This window comes from Balaenoptera physalus, assembly GCF_965194825.1.
Source record: "Balaenoptera physalus genome assembly, chromosome: 9".
Classification (NCBI taxonomy): domain Eukaryota; kingdom Metazoa; phylum Chordata; class Mammalia; order Artiodactyla; family Balaenopteridae; genus Balaenoptera; species Balaenoptera physalus.
Genome location: NC_138888.1, coordinates 89,794,358 through 89,806,923, shown reverse-complemented (window position 1 = coordinate 89,806,923; position 12,566 = coordinate 89,794,358). Strand labels below are relative to the sequence as shown.

The window sequence follows — 12,566 nt, the reverse complement described above, 5'->3', positions numbered from 1 at the left end:
ACCACCCAATCCAAAAATGGGCAGAAGACCTAAAGAGACATTTCTCCAAAGAAGATATACAGATTGCCAACAATGAAAATGATGCTCAACACCACTAATCATTAGAGAAATGCAAATCAAAACCACAATGAGGTATCACCTCAACACGAGTCAGAATGGCCATCATCAAAAAATCTACAAACAATAAATGCTGGAGAGGGTGTGGAGAAGAGGGAACCCTCTTGCACTGTTGGTGGGAATGTAAATTGATACAGCCACTATGGAGAACAGTATGGAGGTTCCTTAAAAAACTAAAACTAGAACTACCATATTACCCAGCAATCCCACTACTGGACATATACCCTGAGAAAACCATAGTTCAAAAAGAGACATGTACCACAATGTTCATTGCAGCACTGTTTACAATAGCCAGGACATGGAAGCAACCTAAGTGTCCATCGACAGATGAATGGATAAAGAAGATGTGGCACATATATACGATGGAATATTATTCAGCCATAAAAAGAAATGAAATGGAGTTATTTGTAGTGAGGTGGATGGACCTAGAGTCTGTCATACAGAGTGAAGTAAGTCAGAAAGAGAAAAACAAATACCATATGCTAACACATATATATGGAATCTAAAAAAAAATGGTTCTGATGAACCTAGGGGCAGGACAGGAATAAAGACGCAGATGTAGAGAATGGACTTGAGGACACAGGGAGGGGGAAGGGTAAGCTGGGACGAAGTGAGAGAGTAGCACTGACATATATACACTACCAAATGTAAAATAGATAGCTAGTGGGAAGCAGCACAGGGAGCTCAGCTCGGTGCTTTGTGACCACCTAGTGGGGTGGGATAGGGAGGGTGGGAGGGAGACGCAAGAGGGAGAAGAAATGGGGATATACATATATGTACAGCTGATTCACTTTGTTATACAGCAGAAACTAACACACCATTGTAAAGTAATTATACTCCAATAAAGATGTTAAAAAAAAAAAGACCTGTATACCAGCTAAACAACAGGAAGCTCTTCGTTATGAATATTGAAAATAAACTTACAAGAGAAATTTTAAAAAAAACAAAACTTTTTTGGTTTCAAATCCCCAACTCTACATTTTGCACTCTTTTCCTCCTAACTAGTATTTAATATTTTCAAAACTAAATAAACTTAAGATTATTTCAGTGCCTATAGTGAAACTTAGTTATATGTTTGCATGTTTTAATAACTGGTGTAACTCACTTTTAAAACTGGTGTGTTACTGGAACACCTGTGAATAAATTACTAAGGTAGTCTACTGTTACTTAAAGGAACATTACAAAGAATTCTGTGCAAAGATCCCCTCTTGCAGTACATATACATACAACATTATTTATATGTTCAGACTTTCCATATCATGTTTTCTTAAAATAGGACATATCAGTAACTTGATACCTATCTTTCCAAATTCTACCCTAAGGTTGGCTTTAAGTGAAGATAATTTATTTTATGTCTTATTGGAAAAGTAAAATGTTAAAAAGAAAGACCAATACTCCTCAGTGCCTGGCTTTTGCTCATTTTTTAAATGACAGAATTAACATTTTTGCACGCATATCATAGAAATTACAGTCAGTGTGTGGGGCTGTGATGCTCAATTTCACACAAAGCCATGCAAACAGGATGGGTATTCTGAAGATTAGACCATTCAGGCTCATTTGGTTCCCTTTCTCCCCCCTCTCTATTAGAGAATATTACTAAATAAACCACAGACGGCAGTTAAGTGCAGGAGTTAAAAGGTATGAAAGTTAATTACCTTCCCCGAACCTTTTTTTTTTCCAGCATATAGTAACTGCTCAATAAATGTTTAGCTCTTATGATTATCCGTGTTCTTAACTCAATACCAGTTCCTACTTCCGCTGCTTTCCTTAAATAAGGAATCTTCCCCCTATGTTCCACATCTTCAGAATCACGTCACTCACTAATATATGCTGGAGCTACTGAAAAACCTCCCACCTGGAAAGTTTATAAAAGACTTTTCAAGATCTAAAGATTAAGGTGACTATCTATATGGATATGGAAAAGTCAGTCTTTATCTGAATCATGTTTAATGAAATGCTCAAACCTGTAAGTGTTCTCTGAAATGTATCAATATATCGATCTATCATTTTCAAACCATTGAGCAAATCCATAACCTATAGCTTTTTTATTATGAGTATTTGCTACACCTACACCTACCTTTAAAACATGAATCATCCTTCCAGAGTTGGGGAAACTGATCAAAGATGGCTAAATGATTCAGCACGCTGCAGCAAAATGAGCTGGTCATGAATTTATAATTTCCACTTCTGTTAGGGGCCGTGGCCACCTCTCTCACCCTGTACTGCATGTATAACACACGGTACCATAATCAACACATTTTGTTGAAAATTCCCTCAGGAAAAGAGTAATGGTGTTTCCCCCTCAGGCAAGCTTCTAGTAGCAAAATTATTCAATTTTATGAGACAACAGGTTCGCAAGGCTGGAGAACCCTTACAATATCCAGCTGTAAGCTTCATCAAGCTTTGCTTAAACAGGTAACAGGACCAGAGTCAATTCTAACAGTGGTGCCATTTTCTCAGCTGCACAAGGCAGACACTGGGGAAGGCCTCAAGCGTAAGAAAACCAGAAAATGGGCAAAGGAAGCCAGATGGGAAATGGGTATGGCTAGACCTGCCTGTGTCTTTCATGCCAGCACTGACCTTTACCAACGAACACCACAGCAGGACAGATCCTAAACAGGTCCCGAAAGACTGAACAGCAACTACAGAATATATGCTGATGTAGCCTTACTTATAAGGAACCTCACTACTCAAAGCAGGTGAAAACCTTTTTCTAAGTGTCCCCATTTGCCCTTCAATAACTAAACATTTACTATGTTAATCAAATGAAACATTTACTTCAGAAATATATAGATTCCAAACTAGATTAAAGCCTTTTCCCATCAAAAAACCAATACTTTAAAAAAAATTATAAGTTGAATGTTTTCATCTAAAATTGCACCATCTCTAAGGCTGGGAAAGCACATCCATTTTGTGTCCATTGCATGGCCATTCTGCCCAGCAGCTCCTGAGAATGGGACAAAGAAGTGTGCCAGGATGGGTAAAATGAAATCTCCATTATCTATGATGTGCAATTTCCTCATTCAAAAGCTGGAATTTATTTCAGTTTGGTGTGGTGACATACAACACACACTCAAGCACCAAATCTCAGCAGCAGCACCGAAAAAGATGACACTCTTTTAAAACTACCCAAAATGTATTTGGGAAACAACTAGGGTGATAAATTTGACCTTCCATGAATCCATTTTTGCGGTTACTGTTGTTACGACTGTGTAACCCCTGATTTCCTCTAACGTGGACTGGAAAAGGGGGGGGGTGGAGAAAGGGGGGGAAAAAAAAGAGGTGAAAAGCGCCTAACCCTGAATTTACAATTTCTCGGTATCAAATTTTAATCTATATATATATATATATATATATATATATAATTTTTTTTCTTTTTCTCCAGCAAAACCTTGGAGGTCAACAGGAGAAAAAAATGGCTCAAAGACAAGGTTTCAGGGCCGACCCAAGGCGACACCTCCACGGTGGGCGATTTCGAGTTCAGGGGCAGCCCCGCTGGTAGGTCGGAAGGCTGCAGTATTATCGACCGAGAGCCCAGGCCGCGCCGCCCGTATCCACCGCGCCTCGGCCGTGCGCATGTCCCACTTATATAAAGAGATGCTTACAGTCCAGGTGCTTCTTCTTGGGGCCCATCACTTCATGAGTGGTGGCTTTGCACACCGCTCTGGCTACAGCGGAGCCTGTCACGCTGTACTGAGCGGCGGCGATCCGATCCGTGAGCGTCTGGCCCGACATCTTCTCCGGCCGCGTCTACCGCCTCCTCTTCTGCGGGAAAAAGGGGGAGATGGTCCTGCTTTAAGCCGCAGACCCGACCCTCTGAGCACCCAGGCCTTGCCTCCTCCAGCCGCATGGCGGCTCTCTTCTCCTTCCCGCCCCGGTACCACCTCCCCGGAGCCAGCACCGCGCTAAGCCCCGCTCGAACGACGCGGTCTAGGAGATCTTGAGCGAGACTAGCGCGAGTCCGGTGCCAGCATCGTGACAATGTCCCCGACCGACACCCCCCCCACTCCCCTCCCCCCGGATGCTGCCCGCCTCACCCTTCCGCGCCACCCCCCCCCCGTCCATCAGCACTTCCCCTGCAAACTATCTCGGGTGCCAGACCAGCTCCCGCGTGCGTCGGGGTTATGCCTTGGGCGCCGCGCCCGCCGTGTGCCCACCTCTCGCCTCCCAGCCGCAGCGTCTCCTCCTAGCAGCCCTCAGGCTTCGGAGAATGGATAGCATACGCAAGCCCTGGCCGCCTCCCTCCTCCTCCTCGCGCTGCTGCAGCAACTGGCTCGTCCTCCCTCGGTCGCGGCAGAGATTATCCTAGCGTTGCGCCATATTACGCGCCCGCCTCCCCTTCCTTCCTCACCGCGGTCTCCAAAGCCCTGCCGAGGCCCTCCGCCCGGACCCCCTCCCTTCGCCCCCAAATCGCCGCCGCAGGGGCCGCCCCAGGGCTCCGCGGAGGCGCCGGCGTCTCGCAGCGCCTCGCCCTTCCTGACAGCGGAGCAGAGACGGGCTGACAGCCCAGCCCCCCGCCCGCCCTCGAGCGCGCCGCGGAGCTGTCACCCGGCCGCTGCCCTTCTCCGCGCCCTAGGATTATCCTCTCCAGATCCCCGCGCGGCCCAAGCACGGGGAGGGGGCCGAGCCTGGGCGGCGGTACTCACCCCGCCCCGGGAGCGGCGCCGCCCGCCGCAGGATGAGCGGAGCCCGGGCCGCCGAGGGAAGTCGCGTCGGGTGGGTGTGAGCGGCCGCGAGCGGACCCGGTGTCCGCGGCGCGCCGCCTCCGGCCCTGGCCCGGCCCCCGCCCTCAGCTCCGCGGTCCCTGCGCCCGCCGCCCGTGGCCCCAGGAGCCAGCCGCACCCGCCCGCCGCCGTGCCTCTCCAGCCCTCCGCGCTGCGTCCCCATCCCCGCCCCCACCTCAGCTGTGGCTGCTCCGACGAGTCAGGTGACGGCGGCGGACAAACCCGGGCGAGCTCTCCACGCAGCGCCTCGCTGCCCCCTCCCAGCTACTCACACACGCCGCCCCCCGCGGCCGCGAGCCTACAGGCAAGGGGGCGCCGCGCGCGAGCATCCCCGGCAGGCGCGAGGAGAAAAGGAGGCGGGGAGGCGAGGAGGGCCACACTCACCCAGCCAGCCACCCTCCGCCAGGCGCCCAGCTGCCTCTCGGCTCGCGGGACCCGCACCCAGCACGCACTGCGTGCGCGCGCACCACGCACACCTGCCGGCCGACTGCGGGCTGCGCCGGGGGCGCCGGGGGCGTTGGCGCAGATGGGCAAGTGGGCTCCTGGAGTTCAGCGCCGTGAAGGCCGCGGCTGGGGCGTCGTCTCGCGCTGCCTGGCAAAGCCCAGCCAGCTCTCCCCTACCTCCGACTCGCCCGCCCGTCAAAGGCAGCAGAGGCCCTGATGGGCAGGGCGATTTAAAATGTCAGATTCTGCTGGCCAACCGCGCCCTTTACCTGTGGGTCCTCAACTCCTTGGAGCTCCTCTACTTGTCTCTCTTTTAGCTGGGATCTGGGGTGGGCAGTTAATTCTAGCCACTTTGGTCTGAAACGCATACTGAAGTCTACCACAAGGACGAGTAATTGACAAAACCATCAATCGAGTCCCAGATCATACGCACAGTAATCATTTAGGTGTGCAAGGAAAACTCTTTGTACCCCTAAGTAATTTTTGCCAGTTAAATAGAGTGTTTGAATGTCTTAAGTGTATTTGAATTGTATACATGGATTTCTAAACAGGGATTTGGCTATGCTGAAAGTTTCACGTGTTGACATTTTCAAAGACTGTTATTTACCTTAACCTAAAAAAACTTTTAAATTCTCACGGTACAATCAAGATGAGAACTTCATTTGTGAATTTTCTTGCCGTGTTTCCTGGCTACAGGTGGCCTCTATTAGGCCTGGAGGCTTTAAAATGTCTACCTATAGATACCGAGGTTTTATTGTGTACTCTCTTTCACCTGGTACAGTGTTGAGTAAGAATCATGATTTTGTAATTGTTGGGACTGATTCTAGCATTAATCGGAAGCTTGACAACTAAAGAAAGGCAGCCCAACACTATCTTTGTCAGGATTCAAATGCTAGTCTTACCATATCTAGCAATACCACACCTAGATATTTAAACAAAAGAAATATATAAAAACACACTTCCCTTCAAAACCTTGTCCTCCCATTTTGTAATAGATTTATATAGTGGCTCTGAACTGGAAGAGTGTTATTCTAGCGGTAAATGGATAAACAAAATGGAATATTACTAAGCAATAACGAGGAAGGAACTAACAACATAGATGAATCTCAAATGTATTATGCTACATCAAAGAAGCCCCACCTCAAATGCTACTTATAGCTGTGATTCTCTTTATATAACATTCTAAAAAAGGCAAAACTATAGGAACAAAGCATGTCAGCTGCCAGGGATGGGGGAAGAGATTGACTGCAAAGAGGTAGAAGGTAACTTTTCTGGAGTGATGGAAAAGTTGGATATCATGATTGCCATGATAGTTACACAACTGCATATATTTCTCAAAACTTATCAAATTGTACACTTAAAATTGGTGAATTTATTGTATGTAAATTAAACCTCAATAAATCTGATAAAAAGAGCTGGAGTGGCAATATTATCAGACAGAACAGACTACACAATAAGGAATATTAGGAGTGTTAAAGAGGCACATTTCATAAAGATAAAAATTCCTCAAGCATATGTAAGAATCCTACCTATATATATATTGAGGAGAAGAGTTTCAAAATGGGCTGAAGCAGAAACTAATAGCATTGAAAGGAGAAATAGGCAAATCCACAATTATACTTCAGGATTTCAACACTCTTCTATTGATAGCACAGGTGGACAGAAAGATTACAGATGACTTGAAATAACTATATCAATCAATTTGACCTAATTGACAATTATAAAGGACTCCACCCAACGACAGTGGAATACATTCTTTTCAAGTGCACATGGAATAGTTATCAGGATAGACCACATTCTGGACCGTAAAGCTAGTTTCATAAATTTAAAAGGATTACTATTATACAAACTGCATTCTCTTACTACTGTGGAATTTAACTAAAAAGTAATAAATAGATATCTGGAAATCCCTACATGTTTGGTAATTAAACAACACATTCTAAACAACCCATGGGTCTAACTTTCCCATAAGAAATTTAGAAATTACTTTGAATTAAATGATAATGAAAATGCTACATATCAAAACTTGTGGGATGCAGGTAAAACAGAAATTAGAGGGAAATTTATAGCATTAAGATACTTTAAAGAATGAAAAACAACTAAGAAATGAGAAAAAGAAGAAATGAAACTCAACATGAGCAGAAAGAAAGAAATAATAAAGATAAAAGTAAAAATCAATGAAAGTGAAAATAGACAAATAATAGAGAAATTCAATGAAACCAAAAACTGTTTATTTGACATGATCAATAAAACAGATAAGCTCCCTAGCCAGAAAGGAAAAAGAGAGATAACACAAATTTTCAATGATAGTAATGAAAGAGAGGATAGGTCTTATGGATGCTAAAAGGATAAGAGATTTTTATGAACATTATGCCAATAAATTAGACAATTGTCATGAAATAAGGAAATAGTGTAGAATACTGGTTATCCCATAGTCCAAAAGTGATGTTGGGTCATATACGTTGCTATTAGTTAAGAGATTTTGAGCAAGTAACATGATTCCAATAATGGTTAAAATAATACAATCTGTGAGTGATAAACCTTTCGAAAATAAATTGGAGTGGATTCATTGTAATCCTATAATAGTGTGATATTACATACAGTAAATTATGTACACATGGCATGGGAAGTATGGAAAGCCATAGTCTGTCTTCAGTATGCTAATCGTGTCTCTATTACTATACATGGGAGAGGATTCCACACATGAACATCCTTCTGTCATGGGTGGTAGCAGAAAAACGTTTGAAAATCTCCCTACAATGGAAGTATCATATACAAATTAGTGAATCATGTCAAGGGTAAAACCAACTTTTGAAATGTAATTGGTTGTTTTGAAAGAAAATCTTCCTAAGCTTTGAAAATAGTAGCATATTTCCAGTGGCAAAGATTAAGAAATGCCATGGTCTTATCTCCAGAAAAACTTAGAAATTTCAACCATGAAAGTTGAAGGAAAGAAAATTGACTAAAAGAAATACATTGAGAGAAAGAGAAAGGATTCCTTGTCAATATATTCCCTCTGAAAGCCCAAGGACATAATAAATAATATTCAACAAATCTGAAGCAAGAATAAGTATTGACATTCAATATTTTTAAAAATGGAAAGGTTTTTTGATCTCTCTCAGTGGTCAGAAAAGAAGTTAAATACATAGATATCCTAAACATGTTTTTAAAAAATACATTCCACTTATTTTTTTCTGAGCCAATCTACATATATGTCACCATATACATTCTTTTCTGTATCTCTGATTTAATACATATTTTCTTCTGAGTATCAGATTTAATAAAGAAAAAACAAACCAACAATAATTACATGTAGATCGACAATTTACACCAACATGTGAGGGCAAATGTCTTTAAGACACAAGAGTAAGATACAGTGAGTACAAGAAACAGAATTAAAGCTAAGGACAATCTGATTGCCTTAGGCAATGACCTGAGGTATAAGTGGAATTTGCATTTTTCTCTAAAAACTTAATGTTGTTCTTCAGGTAAAACTGTAGAGTGATTTTATTCCAGGGATGCTTTTCTGACAAAGCAGAAAAAAAACACATGAGGTGCAAATATAACTATATTGGAATATATCCACCTCCACATACAAATGTGACATGTCTGTCCAAACTCAAAAGCAACCGACAACAAAAAGCAAATTTTGATATCCTGAATGCACTTGCACTGTACAGAGATGAAAAGATTGCTTCTCTTTTAAATGATTTTTTAAATTAATTAATTAATCTTTGGCTGCATTGGGACTTCATTGTGGTGCGTGGGCTTCTCATTGAGGTGGCTTCTCTTGTTGCGGAGCACGTGCTCTAGGTGCACGGGCTTCAGTAGTTGTGGCACTCAGGCTCAGTAGTTGTGGCTCGCAGGCTCTAGAGCGCAGCCTCAGTAGTTGTGGCGCATGGCCTTAGTCGCTCCACGGCATGTGAGACCTTCCCAGACCAGGGCTCGAACCTGTGTCCCCTGCATTGGCAGGCAGATTCTTAACAATTGTGCCACCAGGGAAGTCCCACTTCTCTTTTATAAGATGGCAAATGAAAGAGACCATGAAACTGATGAGCATTCTAACATAGCAAGAAAACAGTAGGTTGCATGAAATATCAGTAAGACTGAGATTCAAACAACTAGATCATCTCAGGAAATATAACATTTCATCCATGAAACCATTCAACTTATTTAAGAATGGAAGTAAATGAAGAGAGAGTATATTCCAAGACAGGACAAACATATTTATTAAGTTGGTTCTGCTTCATAAGCAGTCTAGGAATGAATTCCATGACAATAAGCATATTTGAAGGAACATGTACATTTTAATGCATGATAACAATTAGAAAAATTTAAATATGGTGTTTTCATTTTGCTTCCTTGTTTTAAATCTCATGTGGCTGTTCCGGTTACTTATTGGTGTACAACAATCTTTGGCTTAAAAAAGCAATTTCTTATTCTCTTTCACAGTTCTGTAAATTAACAGGGCTCTGCTGGGTAGTTCTCCTTTGAAGTCTTTCATGTGGTTGCAATCAGATGACAGCCAGGGCTGTGGTCATCGGAAGTCCCCGCTGGGCTGTCCAAGATGGCTTATTCACTCTCATGCCTGGCACTTGACACTGGCCGCTCACTGAGAACTCATCTGAGGTTTCTACCAGAGCACCAACACAAGTTATCTTTATGTGGCTTGGGCTCCTCATGGGAAAGTGGTCCAGGGTAGTCACATTTCTTACATGCTGGCTGGCTTCCAAGAGGGAACATCCCAAAGTGAGTGCTCCAAGAAACTTAGGTGGAAGCTATAAGTTTTCTTGTGACCTGACTCCAAGGTCATGCAGCATCAGTTCTCTTATAGTCTACTGATCAAAAGGAAGTGACACAGACAGCCCAGATTCAAGGGGAAGAGACTGTTACTGGAAGGTTCATTTGGGGAACAACTACCACAGCGACACACAGAAGTAAACCCTTGTGAAGAACCTATAGAGAGAAACCTATGCTTTCAAAGTATGAGGTTAAGTGATTCACTTAGGTCTCATGGAGAAGTACCCCCAAAATTAGCAAAAAATTGCTTGAGCATAAATTAAAATAGCACAGTACACCATTTCCTCTTGTTGGAATAGTCTCTCTCACATACTAGGTAAACTCCTACTCATCCTTCAAGACCCCAGATCGAGTTGTACATGATCGGCAAATCTTTCCCAAATCCTCTATTAGTCTCTTATTTTTACAAATAAGGACATTTAAGACTTGAGAGTTTAAGTGACTTTCCCTCTATCACACAGTGAGATAATGGCATAACAAATCCTAACCCCCACACGTCCAACTTCCAATCCAGTGTTCTTTCCACTGTACTCATTGCTTCTGATAAAGATAGGATAGTATTACAATAGACTCTCATGTCATAATATTAATTAGCTTTTTAGTCAGCAAAGTTCTTTTTAGAAATTTATGGGCTGGGAAGTGTAGCAGCTAATATCCTAGGTTATAGTATTGGTTTGAATTCCTTGCATTGGCCCTTATTTGCTGTATGACTGGGCAAATTCTGTAGTCTTTAAGGCTTAGTTTCCTCATCTGTTAAATGGGTATGATCATAACATCCACCTCAAAAAATTCTTATTACCACCAAATGAGGCAATGGCATATAAAGCCCATAGCACAGTGTATGACGCACATTAAAAGCCCAATAAATGTGATTAATAGTACTCAAAATAGTTCATGGAGTAATGGATTCTGAGTAATAGTACTCAGAATTGTTCATGGAGTAATGGAATTGTTCATGGAGTAATATATGGTCATGTTACATTATATTTTTATTATTTTATTTTATTAATTTGGAACTAAAATTCAAATTTATACAGTTCTCTGATAAATACATTATTCAACTAGTATCATTTCTAAAGTGAGAAAATAAGAATTTACCTAGTTCCTGAGACATGAAACCAGATTATTTCAAATATCATCATAGGTTGAACTGAGCTTCTATTATTCTCAGTAAACTAGAGAAGAAAACACTTGCATATACAGTCATTGTACAGTAATGCTGTTCTGAACAGCAATTTTTTTCTATTTTTTTCTATTTTTTTCCAATCTAAAGAGATGATTTCAAGGGCATTCTTGGGGGTGAGAAGGTTTTTCTTTGAAAAAGGAGAGGATTAAGCAGAAAAGTTTGTCTGGAGATGGAAGTTCCCTAAATAAACTTCTAACTTAAAAGCATGTGAGGGCTGAGCCAGTGGGCCTCACCTCCCACTGTGTATTTCTTTAAGTTTTCTTCTCGTTATTTTACCTTCTGTATTTTCAGTTGTTGTCTGTATTTGTCTACAGTTTATATTCTGAGCTGCTTAGGGTGAGTGACTCAGGCTGTCTTTGATATTGGGTATTATAGAAGGCTGTGCATTTGTCTTTGTCCAGATGCAGGAACACAGCAGTGCACTAGGAAAAGACCCAAGGTTCTGACCCTCCCTCAAATTGTGTAACTGGAACATGCACACATTGCCGGTCAGTTTCAAAAGTTCTCATGCAAAAGTAATTACATAGATCAGTTATAATTATAATTATATAATTATCAACTATAATTATATCAGCCATCCACTTCTGTTTCTCCAGTAAAGAGAACATTAAAGAGAAATGGAAAGTTTAGGCTATTTGATGTTCAGTATAAGCAGATGAGAATGACTGCTGTGTTACTGTTTAAACTAATTGTGGCTGGAACAAGTAAGGCCTTACTCTTTCTAGCGCATAATGCATTTAACAATATTGAATTTTGTTTCTACTTGCCTCAGGTGCTTTCCTTTGTCCAGGGGCTTATGCTTCAGGCATGTGGGTGTCATTACATAGGACAGAGGACTGTCATGAGAGGTTTAGAAAATTAGAAGTCTCTACATTTATAGTTTATTCAAATACTTATGTTAGCCTCATGTTAGAAAGTTCCCAAATTAAACTCCAAATACAAGTATAATGAAACAAAATATATAATTTCCTTTTTAAAAAAATGTTAGTTTGGAGAACCAACTTCTCAATGGAGGATCACATTTTCGCTTTTAAGGAGGAAGACAGGTAAAAAAAATAATGTCAGAGTGCCAGCTCTTTGGATATATATGTAAGTATAATGGATTCACTTTGCTGTATACCTGAAATTAACACAGCATTGTAAATCAACTGTACTCCAATAAAAATTAATAAAAAAAGAATGAGTTGATTGTTGTGCTTCCCCAAATTTATGGCCATTATTGACTTGATCAGTGTATGTCTTAACCTTAAATTTTTGTCTTATTCAGCTTAAAACTGGATTAATTCTATTACTGT

General features: G+C 41.8%; 1 protein-coding gene across 10 annotated transcripts in view; it reads right to left on the bottom strand.

Moving 5' to 3' along the window:
• The window catches only part of SNAP91 (synaptosome associated protein 91), a 171,432-nt gene extending 159,090 nt beyond the window's left edge, over positions 1-12,342 (bottom strand). For 8 of the 10 annotated variants that reach the window (XM_082474184.1, XM_082474185.1, XM_082474186.1 and 5 more), the window contains exons 1-2: positions 4,764-5,001; positions 3,723-3,882 (exon numbers count right to left, since the gene is read on the bottom strand). In XM_082474184.1, the coding sequence (XP_082330310.1) occupies positions 3,723-3,852 (130 nt within the window). In that variant the 5' untranslated portion in view covers positions 3,853-3,882; positions 4,764-5,001. Of the gene's footprint in view, positions 1-3,722; positions 3,883-4,763; positions 5,002-5,225 lie in introns of those variants that run through there. The other 2 variants (XM_082474181.1, XM_082474188.1) reach the window with 2 other exon arrangements.
• Between the last annotated feature and the right edge of the window lie 224 nt (positions 12,343-12,566).